Below are 20,229 nucleotides of genomic sequence, written 5' to 3' on the forward strand. Positions count from 1 at the left end.
CAAGTCATATCTTTGCAAATTAACCCTGAAAATCCACCAGGGGCAGGTCTTCCTGACGCCCTCTTCCCATGCTCTATTGCCTAGGTCCGTGGTTGGCAAACTGCGGCTCGAGAGCCACATGCGGCTCTTTGGCCCCTTGAGTGTGGCTCTTCCTAAGCCTTAGGAGTACCCTAATTAAGTTAATAACAATGTACCTACCTATATAGTTTAAGTTTAAACAATTTGGCTCTCAAAAGAAATTCAATCATTGTACTGTTGATAATTGGCTCTGTTGACTAATGAGTTTGCCGACCACTGCCCTAGGTCTTATTAAGGCATTTTCTTAAAGATTTCTTTCCTGGTGTTTCCTGCCTCTCAGCCGTGTGCATGGTGTCGTTCCCTCTGATTGCCCCAGCGTATGTGCAGAGGGTGTTCATGGGTAGACAAGGCGAGGGACAAGCTAGCATTAAAACCTAGATGGTGGGAAAAGCCCCGAGGTGTGTTTTCTGGGTACCATCCAGCGTTAGCAGGTCTAACCTTTGTCCAGGATTGACTGCCAGAGAGAAAATGAGTCTCTACAGGATGAAAACCTGGGTACCTGTGCCTCTTACCTTCCTTCCCCATTGTTCTCTAGTATTTCCATGATTACGTTAAGGCTTTAAGAGTCAGCACGCACCTGGGTGGAGTTGGTAGTGAATTTTGCTTCTTAGAAAGCTGTGCCCAGGGTTCCGTCTGATTTTAGGCTCCAGGAACTTTCTCAGAGCGCCTGGTCCCAGAGGGTAATTTTCTGGAGTTTGTTTTGCAGGGATAGCTGGGAGTATGGCCACCCTGCTCCACGATGCAGTAATGAACCCGGCAGAAGGTAATGTCTCCTGGTCCCAGGGAGTGGCAGTGGGATGTCAGAGGGGCAGGAAAAGCGGTGGCGGGGGTGGGGGCAGAAGGTCGGGCAAGGGGACTCCTGGTCCCCAGGCAGAATAAGAACATACTTTTTTTTTTTTTTTTTTTTTTTTACCACATTTTAGTAAAGGCCTCAAGAAGGGGCACTAGTTTTTGAGCTTCTGGTATTCCTGTTCTCTCAAACAGAGCTACTCAGGGGTGTGATCTGGGGAGTAGCAGCCATCAGCATCTCCTGGGAGCATATTAGAAATGCAAATTTTTAGATCCCATCCGCATCTACTCTATCAGAACCTGGGGGTAGGAGCAGGGAATTAGTTTTAACAAGCCCTCCTGGTGTGCCTTTTGCACTAGTCTGAAATCTTTGTACACACACACACACCCTCTGGCCCTTGTCAACATTTCTCAACCTTAGACACATTTTGGGGGGGGGGGGGGGGGTTGTCAAAGGCCCTTCATGGAGGCTTATGTTCAATTTGCTTTTTTAAAAGGAAGTTGAAATCATGATGGAACGTTTCAAACATGAGTACATGAGTAGAGATGAGAGTATTCTGAATCCCATGTATGCATCACTCGAGTTCATAAGCGAACATCTGGCCGTTTTGTTTTAGCTTAGCTATCTCCTCCCACGTATCTCTTTTTCCTTTTGAATTTTGGGAGCATTGAGCAACAGCTCTCAGCTGTGCAGACTCGAGTCAGCCTTTTCTGTGTCCCAGTGGCCCTAGCCGACTGGTCGGAGTAACAAGGAGCTTTGGGACCTGGTGCTGGGCCTGCTTTCTGCTGGGTTAGGCTCTGCGAGAGGAGGGGCTCTCTCCCCCTTCCTCCCCCATAAAACCACCCCTTTCCAGAAGGGAGAAATGTCAACATTTTAAATCTTGTTTTACAAGTTTGTTTTTTAAGGTTAAAATTTCTTACTTGTAGTCAGCTGCCTCCCCGGACCTAGCAGACAGGGACTTGTTCTGTCCTTCAGGGACATGACGGGTCCGACTGGGAGGTGGGTTTCTCTGTGTGAGTTTAAGGTGATTCATGTGGGGGCCTGGTCAGTGACCAGCTAGCGCATGCCAACCAGGTGAGAATTGTTCGCTTCTCAAAGGAGCAGAAAACCAGTGTCAACCTCCACCTCTTCTCCTTGACATCATGTTGATTGACGGACCTTATTCCTTTAACAATAAAGAAAAGCACACTGTGTGTTCATTTGGGCAATGGGTGGGGATGACTACAACTCCAAGCCTCAGGGACCACAGTGGGCCCTCATTTGCCTCGTGGCCTTTGACCCTCAGCTACTTTTGTATGAACCAAGCAGGGGCCTTCACTGGAGGTTGTCAGTGAAGTGGGCTGGCATAATTCCAGAGCAGTGATGGTGAACCTATGACACGCGTGTCAGAGGTGACATGCGAACTCATTTTTTTGGTTGATTTTTCTTTGTTAAATGGCATTTAAATATATAAAATAAATATCAAAAACGTAAGTCTTTGTTTTACTATGGTTGCAAATATCAAAATATTTCTGTATGTGACACGGCACCAGAGTTAAGTTAGGGTTTTTCAAAATGCTGACACACCGAGCTCAAAAGGTTCGCCATCACTGTTCTAGAGTCTTCCCAGAGCACTGTGACACAGAAGCTAATGACACTGTCAGACAGACCAGGAAAGAAGAGACGGGACACGTGTCCAGGAGGTGAAGACAGGAGGGCCGGAGGGCCAGGGGCAGGGTTCAGGTTTGGGGTGGGCGCGCGGCCCGCCTGCCGCTGGCCCTCTGTGGTCTCCGGCTGGGGCTGTGTGTGCGCGCTCTGACCTGTTACCAGCGTGTCTAAACTTGCTTGTTTTTCTTTATGGCTTGGCTTCCCATTGCACTCTGACCCGGGGTGGGGCCAAACCAACCCACTGCCCCCTGCCTGCCTGTCCACCACACGCTGCGGCCCACCTACAGTTGTGAAACAGCGCATGCAGATGTACAACTCGCCACACCGGTCGGCCCTCGGCTGCATGCGGACGGTTTGGAGGACTGAGGGCCTGCGGGCCTTCTACCGGAGCTATACCACGCAGCTGACCATGAACATTCCCTTCCAGTCCATCCACTTCATCACCTATGAGTTCCTGCAGGAACAGGTCAACCCCCACCGGGGCTACAACCCACAGTCCCACATCCTCTCCGGCGGGCTGGCCGGGGCCCTGGCCGCGGCCGCCACCACCCCCCTGGACGTCTGTAAGACCCTTCTTAACACTCAGGAGAACATGGCGCTCAGCCTGGCCAACATCAGCGGCCGGCTCACGGGCATGGCCAACGCCTTCCGGACCGTGTACCAGCTCAATGGCCTGCCCGGCTACTTCAAGGGCATGCAGGCCCGCATCGTCTACCAGATGCCCTCCACTGCCATCTCCTGGTCCGTCTACGAATTTTTCAAGTACTTCCTCACCAAGCACAAGCTGGAGAATCGAACTCCGTACTAAAGGAACAGGCTGTGGGCAGCGATTCCAGAATCTTGTATTTTTAAAAGGTTTTCCCTGCCTGCTTCCCTTCCCGTGCCCTCACAGCGGGATTATTTTTGCAGGGTGTTCTCGGGGGGGCCTTCCGTTCCCTGACGCCTTGGAGAGAGGAGAGGATGGGACAGCCGCCTACCAGAGGCCGTCCGCAGGGACATCCGAGGTGGTAGTAGGGGGGGAAAGACTTTGGAAGGAAAGCGAGAAATTGCTTTCTATTTCCTCCCCTATGAGGAATGTAGCTTTCCTGCTTCACTGTGGCAGGCCCCGCCCCTCGAATCATAGGTCACACAGTGGGGAAGAAAGTGCATGACTGAAAACCATGAACGCAGAAAGAGCACATTATGTATATAAAAGTTCTAGTACACAGTATAAATTGGATGGGTAATGTTTATTCTTTATTTTTCTACGTAGAGGTTTTTGGATTTGTGTGTGTGCGTGCCTGTGTGTGTACGGATAAGTGTGACAGCTAGGAATACAAAGCTGATTTTAAAAAATGGAGGGTGGAATTCTTCCATTGGGTTAGATAAAAAGGCACCCAAGTAATAAATTGCTAAATGTGGCCTAGAGTTGTGTTGAGCCCCCAAATGGGAGTTTCACTTGAATGTAAAATAATAAATGTGTTTATATTTTTGAATTTCTCTTTTTATGGGGGTTGGGGGAAGGTACATTGAAAAAACACACAAATAATATGTATCTTTCAGCTATTTTTTTCCCTTTCATTCATTCATTCCCTTCATGTGCCTTTAGCCTTTGTCTTTCCTTAAAATTCCAGGACCAGAGACCGGGCCCTGGGACGTTCTCTTTTGCTGTGGGCGCACACGTGTGCTGGTGACAGGATCACCTGAAGGACAGTGGCCCCAGCAGAATTAGAATGACTAGGCTCCTTCCCGGGGACGGAGCGTGCGCCTCCCTGGGCCAGCACTTGGAAGCCCGTGAAATGCCAGCGTCTGGCTACCAGCTGGGATTAGTCCCACCATTTCCTAGGACTTCTTTCCACATCCCCCTTGTAACCCAGGCGCCTCTGGTGTTCTTGTTTGTGCTTTGACTAAATCTCCTGATCTGTTTCCCGGTGCAGATTTAGGGATTTGAAAACACATAGCAAGTATATGGCATTTCTCTCACCGCAGTGACAGGCGGCAGGCCCTCCAGCCGGGCCCAGCCGCTGAAGCAAGGCCCAGACCCTCAGGCACAAGTCCGGGTGCCTCCGGAGCCTCCTTCAGCCCCCGTAGGTCCTCATCAGTGGAGAACACGAGGCCTAACTACCTTGTTCTCTGCGATGGTGAGTCTGGGCCAGATTATCACGGAGAGAGGGCGGGCCTGTTCCTCTGGCCACGGCTCTCCATTGGCTGCCAGACTTGCAAGGGATGAGCTGATGGCCTCCTTTCAGAGCCCGGCTTTTTAAAGGGAGGAGAGCACAAGTGTGCTTCATTCCTGCAGGCCTGGTCCAGCCTTCGCCCTTGGCCCTTGGCCTCAGGCAGTCAGTGCTGAGCCGCTCACTGAGGAGCAGACCTGGATCCTATAACTTCCTGGGAAGAACCCAGGCGGCGCTGGGACAGTTTTCATCTTGGGACACTCGTGCTGGGAGTTTCAGATGAGGGACAGGAGAGGGCGCTGGCAGCTCCCATGTGTGGGCCATCCTCCTGGGTGGGGTCAGCTGCTGGCCTGTCCCAGGTCAGGGTTAACCAGCATCTGCCCCCCTGGGGTGCAAAAGCCCATGGCGACCATGTTGCCGTGGCAAGTGTTTACAACTCTCTAAACATGTCCAGTGTTCTGTTAAATTCTGTGAATGGAAAAAACAGATCGAATTCTAAAATAATTACCCAACCACCCCTTTCGTCCACTTATACTCACCACATTGTTGCACAATGTTTCTTACTCCTTACAGGATTTTGTTTTTGCTATTATTCAGAGAAGAAGCTGTTTACTTCTCTGGGAAAACCCCTTAGGGTGGGAGAGGCAAGGAGCAGATGGAGGGAGCGTTCAGAGCTCTGGGCTCCGGTGGGAGGTCTGATCCCCACTGTGTAGTGTATCGCATAGAAGTGGGGGTGACGCCACCTGTCCTGCCTTCCCCACCGGGTCTCCCTGGGGCTGCATGAGCACTACACATAGACAAGTGATCGCTTATTTTGTGGGAATTAATTCCCCGGCTCGTCCTGAGCTTCAAAGTTTGTGCTGTTGCCTTGTGCCGACAGCAGTCCACTTGTTGATCGTGACTTTGTGGTTGTGAAGGGCTAACTAGGAAAGTGTCCTCCCCGCCCCCATGATGGCCACTCAGCATAACTGGCCTGCTCTTGGTTGGTAGTGTCTTTGGAGTGACACCTGCAGGCAGCCAATGCCTCTTGGTACAATGCACAGCTCTGAGCGAGTGTGTGCATGTGTGTGTCAGACCTTGATTGGAGATTCACCCACTTGTTCATCAGTTTTATTTTTGAATAAAACATGGATTTTTTTCAAATGGGATAACAATCCAGTCCATGACTATATTTTTAAAATTTTGGATGAGATCTAGGTATTTACTGGCCAACATCCTTTTGTATGGTTTCTTTTTCTTTCCTTCTTTAATGCTGATGTCTTATTCCAAGCCCTGTGCCCTGAAGGCTGCATCTCCAACACTTTGTTATGCCAGTAACTTTATTTAAGGATGATTGTGCCTGTTAAAGGCAAAGGTACTGCTGCTTCCTACCTGCTAGACACAATGAATGTTATAAGGGTGTTTACTGTAGTAAATATCATAGTTCCTGCCTCAATTGTTGCCCGCTGTTTGGAGGGGAGAAATGTGTGTTCATGTGTGGGGTTCTGATGTGCTGCTACAGTTGTAACACTGGAGCTAGAGACAAATAAAGCCTTGGTCTTTGAAGTGTTGTGGGCTCAGTGTGGGAGTCCCGGAGTGTGAGGAAAGTGGGTGGAGAGCAGAAACGAATCTATGGGGTGTGCCCATGCCAGTCTCGTGCACTAAGGACCAGGGTCTGTGGTGCTGACAGAACGGTCCCTTCCCACCCTTTTATCTAGATGGAAGCTGAGTGCCCTGGCGGCCAGCCAGAGGTCATGTTATTGCGTCCTGGCAGTGCTCACCCTGCACGGAGTGTGGCAGCTGTTCTCCCTAGTGTGGGAGCATGAGGGTGACAGGCCCTGTGCATGGAATGCTCATGCCTGTTTCTCTCACATGCACACTGATGACCCCTCTGTGGAGGGTCAGAGTCCCTCTGAGTGGAAGGCAGGGGGGTGGCCAGGATCCACACACGCTTCCTAAAGGTCACCGCTTACACCTGAGAACCGACCCTTTTCTGGGGAGGGAGTGGGGCTGGGGCTGGGGTGTCTCAGACCCCTCAGGGAAGCCAGGACAACTCTCGATTCTTCACGTGGTTCTGGAGGCCAGAGCACCTACTTCACTGAGGGCCTGGGCACCCATGGCAAGGTGCCAGGAGGTGGGAAGGGGGCCGATCAGAGGGTGAGGAAGGCTGGAGATACATTTCCCGCTTGGCAATTTACTGAAGACCAATCTTGTGCTTCTCAAAGCAGACTTGTAGCTTGTAGTTGCTTCCACGTGGAGGGGGGGGGGGCAGGTATGGGAGGCCCACCTGCTCCCAGTGAATGTGCATGCATTCAGCAGATGGTCCCCTGCCTGCCCCACGAAGTCAGTCTGCCACCAAACCTGGTTCCTCCCGTGAGCCGAGCGCTGTGCCTGTGTTGTGAGGAAAGAGGCAAGTGTAAGTGGGGTTCTCACCCTTTCAGGCCTGCAGCCGGACACAAGGCCACCCGGGAAGACCAGACTCTTTTGAGGCAATCAAATCTCGCCCACCAAGATGTAGCGGAGGCTGCCATGGAAGTGTCCGCTGAAAGTTAGTGTTGACTAGGTGTTTCCTCACCAAGAGGCTTTATTCAGGGAAAAGCAAGGGTTGCAACCCAGTGCACGCAGACATGGCAAGCCGCGGCACACTCTGGAGTACATGCCCAATGGAGGGGCGTTTAGCCACAGGAAGAGGAAGTTAAGGGAAGGGAAGTTAGAACCAGAGAGCCCCACGTGGGCATAGAGCTCCTGGAGGGACCTCCGTAAGCCCAGCCCTTCCCATAGGCCAGTGGTTCTCAACCTTCCTAATGCCGCGACCCTTTCAGGCAGTTCCTCATGTTGTGGTGACCCCCAACCATAAAATTATTTTCGTTGCTACTTCATAACTGTAATTTTGCTACTGTTATGAATCATCATGTAAATATCTGATAGGCAGGATGTATTTTCATTGTTACAAATTGAACATAATTAAAGCATAGTGATTAATCACAAAAACAATATGTAATTATATATGTGTTTTCCGATGGTCTTAGGCGACCCCTGTGAAAGGGCCGTTCGACCCCCAAAGGGGTCGCGACCCACAGGTTGAGAACCGCGGCCATAGACCCTCTGAGCTGATTGTGTTTTCTTAAGTTCCAGTTAGTCTATCAGAAGTGGAACAGTAACTGATACTGTTGCCAAGCTGGCCCATCCGTTCCTGGCTCTGTCCCCACCAGTGGTGGGCTGGGGCCGCACCCGCACAGCCCCCCCACACAGCCCCCCGCACAGCCCCTGGAGCGGGTGGTCTGCATCCCTTCTGAGCTTCGCATTCAGTAACGTGCTGCTGGCTGGAAATCCGCAAACGTAGGAATCTATACCCAGAAATAGACAAGCGCTAGCCTCCCGGCTCTTTCGAAGCCCAGTGTTGCACGAGAGAGAGACGACCACTGGGTGGCAGGAGAGCCGGGCTAGTACTGCTCCCAGGAACATGAAGACTTGTCTCCCTGATGGTGACAAGCTGTAGATAAGAGCTTGGCTGCCGTCACAAGGAGCCTGACCTTTAATAGGCAACGGGGAGCCATTGGGGGCTTCCTGCAGAGGACATCGTGACCGGGCTCAGCTTCGGGAAGAGTCATCTGGCAGCAGCAGACGGGGCGGAGTGGAGAAGGGACGCAGAGGAGGCCAGGTATTTGGTGTCACAGCGGGATTGTCCAGAAGAAGGATGACTTAGGGAAAGGCAAGGGACACTGGAACAGAATAAGTGCAACCGATGAGTGCAGAGGCAGAATCAACATGGATCGGCGGGGGCCTGGCGGAAGGGCAGGATGACAGCAGGCTGTCTGGGAGGCGTGGCAGGCGGTGCCTTGTCTGCAGACCCCTGGCATCCCCGTAGTCCTCACTCTGCCTGGGCAGGTGCAGCTCCCTCTCTTGCTCCCTTTCTTGGCTTCCATTTCTCTGCCCTTCAGGCCACCTGTGGGGACTCCCTTTGGCTCCCCCCACCAGCTGCAATTCCTTCCTGGTCACTGCAGGTGGCTGTTCAGGAAGGTCCCGCCCGTGCACCTGCTGTCATCTCCACCTCTTGGTGCTGATCTGTTTTCGCAGCTTCAGCTGGAAAGGTGACTCCTAGATGTGGAGGTAGCACCCCATCTTCCCTCCTGGGCTCCAGATCTAAATGTCCCCCAGATCTCCACTGGAGATCACCCCCAACTCCGGACTCCTGCCTGTGCTTCAGGGGCTTACCATGTTCACTGGCTCAAAACCTTTAAGGGCTCCTCATTGTTCATCGAATGTAGGAATAGGCTCCCCTACCTATGCCAGTGCCCAATTTAGCTCCACCCACGAGTGAAGGAATAAGAGAGCAACAGTATGAGACAGCATCATGGATGCATAAGACCCTTAAATGCTGCCTGTAAGAGACTCACTTCAGAAGCAAGGACACACAGACTGAAAGTGAAGGGAGGAAAAGATCTTATGCAAATGCAAATGAAAAGAAGGCTGGTGCAGTTATACTCATATTAGAAAAAATAGACTTTAAAACAGACTGTGATAAAAGATGAAGAGAGGCGGTACATAATGGTAAAGGTTTCAATCACGCAAGATGATGTAATGTTTATAAATACATAAGCACCTTACATAGGAACACCAAAATACAAATATTAACGAATCTGAAGGGAGAAATTGACAGCGATACAATGGTGCAGGAACAATTGGACACCCACATGCCAAATACTCCAGACACTAGCCTTACCCCCTTCACCAAAATAAACTCTAAATGGATCATAGGCCTAAATGTAAAATGCAAAACTATAAAACTAGAAGACAACAATGAATGAAATCTAGATGGCCAACCTTGGTTTTGGCGATGAATGACTTTTTAGATACAACATCAAAGGCATGATCTAGGAAAGAAATCATTGATAAGCTGGACTTCATTAAAATAAACAATTTCTGCTCTACAAAGGACACTGTCATGAGAATGAAAAGATAAGCCACAGACCGGGCATATATATATGCAGAAAGCCCTGTCAGATACAGGACTAATATTCAAAATATACAAAGAACCATTACAATTCAGCAAGAAGAAAATAATCTGATTTTAAGATAGGCCAAAGGCCTTACTTAGCAGATGCCTCTCCAAGAAGATACACAGATGGCAGATACGTGCATGAAAAGATGCTCCACATCATATGTCACCAGGATAATGCAAATTAAAAACATGAGATATCACTCCACACTTACTAGAATGGCCCAAACCCAGAGCATTAACACCACACGCGCTGGCGAGGACGTGAGCAGCAGGAGCTCGCGCTCATCGCCGGTGGAATGGAAATGGTGCCGCCACTCTGGAAGACAATGTGACGGTTTCTTACAACACCAGCATGTTCTTACCATATGATCCAGTGAGCACATGCCTTTCAACCCAGAGGAGTTGAAAACTATGTTTATAGAAGCTTTACTCATAGTTGCCAAAATTGGAAGCAACCAAGATGTCCTTCATAGGCAAGTGGGTACATAACTGTGGGACATCCAGACAGTGGAATATACTTCAGCACTAAGAGGAAATGAGCTAGCAAGCCATGAGAAGACACAGGGGAACTTTAAATGCATATTACTATGTGAAAGAAGCCAATCTAATAGGTTCCATACTGTATGATTCTGACTATGTGGCATTCCGGAAAAGTCAGAACTATGGAGAGAGCAAATTGAACCAGGATTGCCAGGAGTTAGAGGGAGGGATGAATAGATATAGACACATAGGTGCAATAGATACAATCAGGGAAAGCATGGAGGGTTTGGGGGCCAATGAAATTGCCCTGCATGATACTATGATGCTGGACACGGGTCACTACACATAATAAAATGTATTACGCAAAGAGTGAACCCTGATGTAAACTATGGACTGTAGGTGATAACGGTGTGTTACTGTAGGTTCATCAGTTATAACACGTGTACACTCTGGGGGGGGATGTTGATGATGGGGGAGCCTATGCATGGGGGAGGGTGTGGAAACTCTCTGTACCTTCCTCTCAATGTTACTGTGAACCAAGAACTGTTCTAAAAATAAGGCATATATGTAGTTTAGACACATAGACTCTTCTATTAAAAGGGCCACAGAAAAGCCACACGTGTGCACCGTGAAAGTAAGGACCTTGCTGCCATCACACCTCCCAGCTGCAGGCACTCAGTCTGACCAGTTTTCTTTCAGGCACTGAGCTGGGCCCAGGTCAGCAGGCCTCACTCCGAATTTAGGCAGAGAGATGTAACAACTACAAACCATATCCATCATTTTCCTCTACCAACCTCCTGGAGTTTTATATTTTACTAGAGGCCCAGTGCACGAATTCATGTACCAGTGGGGTCCCTTGGCCTGGCCTGTGGGTTTGGGCCAAAACTGGCTCTCTGACATCCCCTGAGGGGTCCTGGATTGCGAGAGGGATCAGGCCAGGCCGAGGGACCCCACCTATCAGCTGGACCCCCGCAGCAAGCTAACCTATAGGTCGGAGCGTCTGCCCCTGGTGGTCAGTGCACATCATAGTGAGCGGTTGAGTGGCCTTAGCATATTATTAGCATATTCCACTTTGATTGGTTGAACGGCCTACTGGCTGACCGGACACTTAGCATATTAGGCTTTTATTATACAGGATTTGTAGAGTAGTTTAGGGAGTGAGGAGTAAAGCACAATGAGTGGTTCTTTGTGGCGGGCAGGCTGAAAGGCTGTGAAGACTCTCTCCCTAACCTTGTTCAAAGCATGTAAGCTACCTTCGTGACTGACTTAGAGGCTGGATAGGACATTATCATCGGTGTTCCAGCTGGAGGGACTAGCACAGGCCCTCTGGCCCAACCCTTTCATTTCACAGTTGAGGAAACAGACCAGAGAGGTGAAAAGATATGCCCAAGACCATTCAGGATCACCCAACCAGCTGGTGGCCTGCAGGGCTAGTGCTCCGGCCCCTGGGCATGCTGACTTATCCACTGTGTGCTCAGTGCGTAAAATGGACCAGAGAAAAATTACCATTAAACCAACAACAAAAAGCTGATCCTTGTGTTGGTATTCACAGAAGGTATGCTTTGCAAACTGGCCTTTCAGAAACTGGCTGATCTTAAAAGAGTTGTTATAGAGGCCAAGGTGAAAATTCAAGATAGCATCAATAAACAGATTGCTATTTATCTAAGTCAATGTCAAAATAATCTCTTCAACATAGAAAGTTGGAATAGACCCATTTTGACAGTAAGAAAGGAAGAACATTTACAAATGAATCCGTGCTTTTGGTCACCTTCCATTGGACACCATGAGCCTTACAACCTCATGTTCCGTTTTGTGTGAAGGAATTTTTTCGTCCACAATGAATAATAGGCTCAGGATTTGGTCCAGTCTTTCCATTCAGAACATTATTTTTTAAAATATATTTTTTATTGATTTCAGAGAGAGGGAGGGAGAGGGAGAGAGAGATAGAAACATCAATGATGACAGAGAATCATTGATCAGTGGCCTCCTGCACACCCCCCACTGGGGATCGAACCCACAACCTGGGCATGTGGCCTGACTGGGAATTGAATCATGGCCTCCTTGTTCACAGGTGGGTGCTCAACCACTGAGCCACACCAGCCGGGCCAGATCATTTTTTTTCCTGGCTGCTCCTTCCAGTAGCACTGCCTACTCAGTACCATTAAAGAACCCCCTTAATGTGTAATTTACCCAGGTTTTACTCATATCATGACCTTGAGCTGACACCTGAGAGGGAGTCATACAGGACAATTGTCCCTCAGACCCTGTACCCTGCCTAAAGATTGTGAACTGACCACAGAGTTTCATTATTATGCTCACAAACGAAACTATGGATAAGATGACTAGATGTGCTACTGTGGGTGGAGACCTCTGAAAATACATCCTGCATATCAGATATTTACATTACGATTCATAACAGTAGCAACATGACAGTTATGAAGTAGCAACGAAAATAATTTTATGGTTGGGGGTCACCACAACATGAGGAACTGTCTTAAAGGGGTCGCGGCATTAGGAAGGTTGAGAGCCACTGTGCTAGAGGATAAGAAAGAACCACAGGAAGCTGCCAGCCCTTGGGTCTTCAGCTACCAGGCTGCTGCTGGTGCTTTCAGTCTTGGGCCCCCGGCTGTTGAAATTTGGACCTTGCCCCGAGTCCTCGGGGATTTCTGATGTCAAGGACTTTCATTATAGAAAATGCTCACCACAAAGCTATGCCCATGCCCTCTGGCCGGTTTTGCTCAGTGGATAGAGCGTCAGCCTGGGGACTGAAGGGTCCCAGGTTCGATACCGGTCAAGGGCATGTACCTTGGTTGCGGGCACGTTCCCGGTGGGGGGTGTGCAGGAGGCAGCTGATGGATGTTTCTCTCTCATCGATGTTTCTAACTCTCTGTCCCTCTACCTTCCTCTCTGTAAAAAAAAAAAAAAAAAAAAAAAAAAAAAAATCAATAAAATATATTTCAAAAAAAAAAAAAAAGCTGTGCCCATTAGAACCTTGAGAAGCCTAGTGCCGCATGAACATTTTTATATTATTTTACTCCACATTTCACACAGATGCAATCAGGGAGAGGATTCACTGCCACGTTGGCTCACCTGGTTGCATTCAGCTGAAAGTATGAATCTTGGGATGTATGTTTGTCACCTGTCAATCCAAATAGATAATATCTGCAGGAAGGCATGATTATGTTTCTATTGACCTTTCCGGTTGACTAAGTCTCAGTCTGAGTGAAATTCTGAACTTTCCAGTACTCTCAAAATTAATTATTACTTTTACGAAATGTAAACAGCTTTAAAACATTGTAAAACAGAAATGTTTAATTCATAGGCTCTCACAAAATATAAATATTACAAATTATAAAAGATTTTTAAATTACTTCATATAGACAACTTTTAGCATTCGCTTGTCTCTGAAAATTTCTTTGCTCCTGCCAAGAAATTGTGTTTCACCTAATATCCTTAAAAATATCTGTGATGCCATCTTCACTCTTCAGAGGTCAAAATGTTTCTGAGAGTGCCATGGCTGGTGTGGCTCAGTAGTGAGAGCATCGGCCCATGCACCGAAGGGTCATGGGTTCAATTCCCAGTCCAGGGTATGTGCCTGAGTTGCGGGTTCGATCCCCGGCCCTGGCCAGGAGGCAACCAAGTGATGTGTCTCTCATATCAATACTTCTCTCTCTCTCTCTCTCCTCCCTCTCTCCCTTCTATTCACTCTAAAAATCAATGGAAAAATACCATCGGGCGAGGCTTAACAAAAAGTTATTTTTTTCTGAGAGTTTTTCAGAGGTTAATACTCACTGGGTTTAGGGTGAGGCGATAGCCAATCCTATGGATTAGAGAAGGCGGGCTTTAGGAGGCTTGCAGGTGGCATGTGTGCGAAGCAGGGATTGCGTCTGTGAGGCCGCCATAGGTTAGAGAAAAGAAGTGTCTTGAGGGTAAACGTGGAAATGCACTGTCCCCACTGGGATGGAGCATGGTTTTCATGGAATGTAATCTGTAAGCGATTCCCAGAGCAGTAAATTCTTTTGCCAGCGAAATTCCTGCATTTCTACGTCTGGCCACAAGGTGGCATCTGATTTTCATGAATACACAAGTCACACACCTCATCTCTCACCCTTCAAACTGGAAACCCACGTCCGCCTCAGCTTCTGGACCCTTATGGTACCAGATTTTTTTTTTTCTCAATTGGAAATCTTTCCAGAATAATATGCATTAACTTGTGTTTGTCTAGGAGCCTTGAACTAAACCTCTTGTACCTGTCAGTCATCAAGGTACCTATGATGGTGCATTTTTATTTTTTAAGTTGATCATTTTGTTGAATATCTTTCATAGTTTTGGAACCTTCCTCACGTTTTTTTTGTCCTACAGCCAAGAGTGGAGGCGCACACTATTTTGACATAAGCTTATTATGTGCCACGTGTTATTTTGCTCGTGAGTTGTCGGGTGCGAAGAGCCTCACTCAAAGGTTTAGCTTTCGAGCTGCGCCTAGCCAGGTGTGTGGGCGAAATAAAGGGAAAACTCACATGGCAAACTGTCTCCATTCCAGACCATTATTTCCAGGGAGACCCTAGTTCTGTGAGGGAGGGGCTCAGCTCCAGTAGGCTCACCAGTGTGCCCCCTGCACCCTGCACAGTGCTGGCGGCACAAGCAGACACCCAGGACCAGCGCCGCTTATGGAACGCCTACGGGAAGGGGCCTGCGGAGGGTTTCACAGGAGAGTGGAGTGAAGCTGACCCTAAGTGATGGTGCGAGTTAGATGGAGAAAGTCAAATTGGGCGTGTGTTCCAACTGGGGGGACAGCACTCAGAGAGGGTGCGGGGAGCAGTCTGCGCAGGCCAGGGGGGCTGAGAGGGAGGGCAGCGGGTCAGTGCGGGTAGAGCCAGGTCGCAACCAGGCCGGGCCCTGAGTGCCGAGCCCAGGAACCTGTGCTTTCTCCAGGGAAACGTTGAGAACAACCTCGGTGAACTGTAACAGTGCGAAGTGCAAGGCGCTGTAGTCATGGGGGGCAGCAGAAAAGACACACGGTGTCTATGTACCAGTAAATAATGATACAGGACAATACGGGACACGTGCCCTTAGAGGTGTAAAACCTCAGCTGAATTTTAGAGAAGGGAAGGATCTGTCTGGCTGCGCACACCAGGGCTGGCCGCAGGTGAGGCCGCCATAGCCAGGCCGGCTGTAATCATGGCTGGCATCTGAGTAGCTTTTTACTGTTTACCAAGCATCTTTTCAAACGCCAGCATGTTTGTGGTGTCAGCACCGTTACTATCTCTGCTTTCTAGATTGGGGAGTGGGGGCGCAGAGAGGGTACCCTCTGGTCTGGCCCTGCTTGTTGAAGGACCTAATGGACAAAAGGAAGATTTCCCCCCTAACACTTCTGTCTATTATTGCAGCCCAGAGATGTGACAGGCACAGCTGCGGCCCCAGTGAGCAAAGGAAGACAGTTGTTCTTCGTGTGTTATTTCCTCATCTGATGTTTTTTCCATGTAAATGGTCTGAGGGTTTTAGTTTTCAACGAGAGCATCGGGGGAAGGGATTGATAAAATGCCATCAAGTTAAAACAACACAGGGCAGGGGATCTCAAGGTTTTAGTCAAAATCATGCTAAAGTACAATGGAAACCGTTCGCACTGTTCTTTTTTTTCTTCTTTTGCGATCTTTGCACTGAAGGCGCTTCGTCTATTTGCACAGAGAAAGCGCACAGGTGCTCACAGCCCAGGCCTTGCGATTTGTGTGTGTTTCATCAAAGCAACAGCCCTTGCTTCGTCAGGGCTTTCTCTGAAGCTGAAGGAGGTCACTGGGCTGTGTCAGATGTGACCTGAAAGTAAAGCCCCCCTCCGCCCACCCCCCCGCCCCCTGGCAACCCTAACCCATGGGGCAGGACTGTGTGTCCAGACGCCCAGCCACCGGTTCAGGTAGGGCACTGCCCAGGGGAGGAGGGGACACTGAGGGGTGACGCTGGAGAAGGAGCTCAGCGTGGGAGGTTCCTGGCCCTTTGGAGAGGCTTCTCCTCCCATGGCCCCCCCTGGCCTCGTTGGTCAGCTCCAGAGCGTGTTCTGCCTGCGGAGGGGCGGCCCGAGGTTCTGAGCAGTAGACCTAATGGATGTGGGTAGATCGAACGTTTTTGATTTGATGCGGGAGGAGGGCGTAGGGACTCGGACCTGTACAGTTGTGAAGCAGTTCTGCTCCTGTGGCTGGCGCCTTTGTGGAGTCCTCGAGGCCGAGCCGCTGGGCCTGCCAGATGGGGCAGGTCTGGGCTAGTTATCATCAGTCCACTGGCCTGCGGCTCCTCTGCAGGCAGGTCAGGCAGCACCGGGAGAGCTCCGGGGAGAAGGAGGGAGGGACTGAGCCCGGTGCAGTGGGCTCTTCCTTATTAGTGACACTCTTTGGCTGGTCGGCAATAAGGCAGTTAACAATTTCAGTTTGACTTACATTTGGCTTTGAACTTTTAGCAGTATTAATAGATCCCTTCCAGTTGAAGTGAAAGCCCAGAGGAAAGGTGTATTTGGTCAATATGAGAGGACATTCATATTGCAATCTAACTATTTCTTCTGATTTACCAAATGCATGCTTTTTCAAGTCTATCCCCCTCGTGTGGAATTATGGCACCGCCCTCTTCTGTGCGGCTGCTGGGCGGAGCTGGAGTAAGAGCCACAGAAAGAAGAGGACATTCCCTGCCAGGAGCACGGAGCTCCCAGAAGTGGTTTTGCTATCCAGCACCTAAGTTCCAGTCATGTCTCCTGGAATCCCTACAGGACAGCCTAGGCGATTGCAGGAGCCAGGAGAGTGACCCCTCACTGCTCCCCAGCAAAACCCACCATGTACAGTGAGGCGTTAGTAGCTGGAGAAACTGGCAAATTTGTGTGTGTGTGTGTGTGTGTGTGTGTGTGTGTGTGTGATGAGGCGGGAGGATTAGCGCCTTTACAAAAGGAAACTGCAGTTTGTCCAAGGGGCTTGCTTTATAGGGAAGTCCCCTAGGCATTTATTATTATGCTCCGTGACTGATAACAATGAGATTTGCACCCATTGTGTTTTCAGGAAGCTACTGAGCAAAGGAGGAACACCTCCCTAGGAGGGGCAAAAGCAGAGCTGTCTGATTTTGTTGAAAGACTACTGACCCTGAAACACAGCTTGGGAAAGCGAGGCCTGAGGAGAGGTGACCAGGATGTGCAAACTGGCGGGCAGAGCACCTGAGCTAACTGCCGCCAGACAGCAGCCAGAACAAGGTACACAGCGTTCACCTGGTTTGTTGAACAGGTGTCATCTCTGACACACATCACTGAGCACGGACCTGAGACAAAGGCAACTTCCTCCTTCTCGTGGCGCTGCTGTTTGCCGTGACATCAGGGAGTTCTGGGGCTGGTAGGGTGAGAGGAGGCATGTGGCCAGGGGCTCCACAGGGCTGGGGCCCCAGTGACCTTTAGCTGCCTGCACAGCCTAACCAAGGGCATGTCCTTGTGCACTCGGTTGCCCCAGCCCCGCCTCCCAGTGTCCTCGTCTCTCTGAATCAGGGAACTTTCTCCATTGGCAGGTTCTGGGCACTCAAACTGCCCAGGAATCTCTGACTCTTTGTCTTCCAGTCATGGCACTGGGAAAGGTTGTGAGAATAACTTACCCTACCTACTCTTGGTCAGAGCTGTCAACAAACAAACAAAAAACCAAACAAGAATATCCTGAAAAATCATCAGAGTTGCATATTTACTTTACCTTAGACAGATGAAATTCAAAACTCCAGGTTACATGGACAATAGCAAGTGTCAGCTGCACTAACCAAGTTTACTTTGCAAAAGAATTCACAGTAATATTCTTTTTAAAAGCAAGCTCCCCTGGTGAATTTTTAAATATTTAAATTTAAGAGAGTCCAACTTGCATTCAGTTTTTAGAAATATGTACAGTGACTTAAGGGAGGGACATGTTAAATTGAGAAAATGAACAGATGTCTAAATTTAAAAAAATCTTATTTATAAATTTACATAGACAATAATGAGCTTTTTTGGTGTTTAGTTCTGAGTTTGGAGAAACGCTTAGTCATGTAATCACCATTATGAATATACATCCCTCCCCCAAATTTCCTTGTGTTGCCTTTTTGTAGTCTTTCCACCCTTAATCCCTGACAAATTGTTGTCTATCTCTATAGTTTTGCCTTTTTCAGAATGTCATATAACTTGTAGATGATTGTCTTTTGTGTGGATGTACCACAGTTTGTTTATCCATTCATCAATTGAAGGGCATTTAGGTTGCTTCTACCTTTTGATGATTTATGAATAAAGCTTCTCTAAACATCTGCATATAAGTTTTGTGTAAACTTAAGTTTTCACTTATCTAGGGATATATGTTTAGAAATGGGATTGCTGGGCTATATGGCAAGTAAATGTTTAACTTTATAAGAACCTGCCAAATAGTTTTCTAAAATGGCTGTCATTTTGCATTCCCACCAGCAATGTATGATAATTCCAGTTGCACTAACCAATATAAAATACTTTCTGCTCTCAGTGACCATACATATTTTAAAGAACTTGAGACAAGAAAAATGATCTATTATTTTAATCCAGATTTTTTATTTTCTATTACTCATCATCTTTCTTTATTCTGAAGTCCTAGGTTTCCCTTTGCTGTCATTTCCCTTCAGCTTAAGGAGCTTCCTTTAAAATTTCCTTTAGAGCAGATCCTCTGGTGAAAAATTATTAGTGTTTCTTAACCTGAAAATGTCTCTATTTTGCCGGGACTATATTCAAAGGATATAAAGCTTGGGGTGAAAATTCTCTTTCAGCATCTTAGAGGTTCTGTCCATTGTCTTCTGGCCTCCATGGTTCCTGATGACAAGTCTGCCGTCATTGGACTAGTGTCTCATATATGTCATGTGCCATTTTTCTCTAGATGTTTTCAAGATTTTTGCCATTTTGATTATGATTTGTTGAGTTTTTCTTGCCTGGGGCTCACCAATATTTTTAAGTTTGTAAATCTATGTCTTTCATAAAATTTGGAAGTTTTTCACCTTTATTTCTTCAAATATTGTTTCCGTACCAATCTCCTCTCAATCAGGGACTTCAATGACATGAATGTTAGAACTTTTTTTTTTTTTTAATATATTTTATTGATTTTTTACAGAGAGGAAGGGAGAGAGATCGAGAGTTAGAAACATTGGTGAGAGAGAAACATTGATCAGCTGCCTCCTGCACATCTCCCACTGGGGATGTGCCCACAACCAAGGTACATGCCCTCAACTGGAATCAGACCTGGGACCTTTCAGTCCACAGGCCGACGCTGTATCCACTGAGCCAAACCAGTTTCGGCAAATGTTAGAACTTTTGATATCATCCCAGAAGTCCCTAAAACTTAATGTATTTGTTCTTTTTCTCTCTGTTTTTAGATTGGAAAATTACTATTGATCTACCTTCAGGTTCACTCACTTTCTTTTCTTTTTGTTATTGTCATTCTTCTTTTGAACACATCCAGTGAAATCTTTATTTCAGATATCATATTTTTTTAGTTCTATATTTTTCACCTTTTATAAAATTGTTTTTCTCTTATGAGAATGTCTAACTTTACATCCTTGTCAAAAGTGTCTACCTAAATGAAGGAAAAATACCACATGATCTCACTCATTTCTGGATAATAAAGACCGTTATAAACTTATGAACAAAAATAGATACAGAGGCGGAGCTGCCTCGAACAGACTGTCAAACTATAGCAGGAAGGCTGGGGAGGGTGGAGGGGGGGGGAAGGAGGGGGTAAGAGATCAACCGAAGGACTTGTATGCATGCATATAAGCATAACCAATGGACACAAGACACTGGGGGGTAGGGGAGGCCAGGGGATTGTCAAGGCGGGGGGAAAAAAAGGAGACATATGTAATACTCTTTGAAATACTTTAAGCAATAATAAATAAATAAATAAATAAATAAATAAATAAATTAATTAATTAATTAATTAATTAAAAAAATGTATACCTATATCTCATGGAGTTTGGTTATAATACTCTTTTAAAGTCTTTGTCTAATCATTTCAACATCTAGGTTATCACAGGGTGGGCATCTTTTAAATGTCTATTTTTAAAGATTTGGTTACATTTGTCCAGCTGGTGTGGCTCAGTGGTTGAGCATCAAC

General features: G+C 47.8%; 1 protein-coding gene across 2 annotated transcripts in view; it reads left to right on the top strand.

Annotated features, from left to right (window-relative positions):
* SLC25A37 (solute carrier family 25 member 37) overlaps nt 1–3,990 on the top strand; it is a 38,787-nt gene extending 34,797 nt beyond the window's left edge. For both annotated transcript variants that reach the window (XM_036313088.1, XM_036313092.1), the window contains 2 exons: nt 785–841; nt 2,803–3,990. In XM_036313088.1, coding sequence (XP_036168981.1) covers nt 785–841; nt 2,803–3,323 — 578 coding nt within the window. In that variant the 3' untranslated portion in view covers nt 3,324–3,990. The remainder of the gene's footprint in view (nt 1–784; nt 842–2,802) is intronic.
* The last annotated feature ends 16,239 nt before the right edge of the window (nt 3,991–20,229 follow it).

The sequence above is a fragment of the Myotis myotis genome, unplaced genomic scaffold, assembly GCF_014108235.1.
Source record: "Myotis myotis isolate mMyoMyo1 unplaced genomic scaffold, mMyoMyo1.p scaffold_m19_p_6, whole genome shotgun sequence".
Lineage (NCBI taxonomy): Eukaryota > Metazoa > Chordata > Mammalia > Chiroptera > Vespertilionidae > Myotis > Myotis myotis.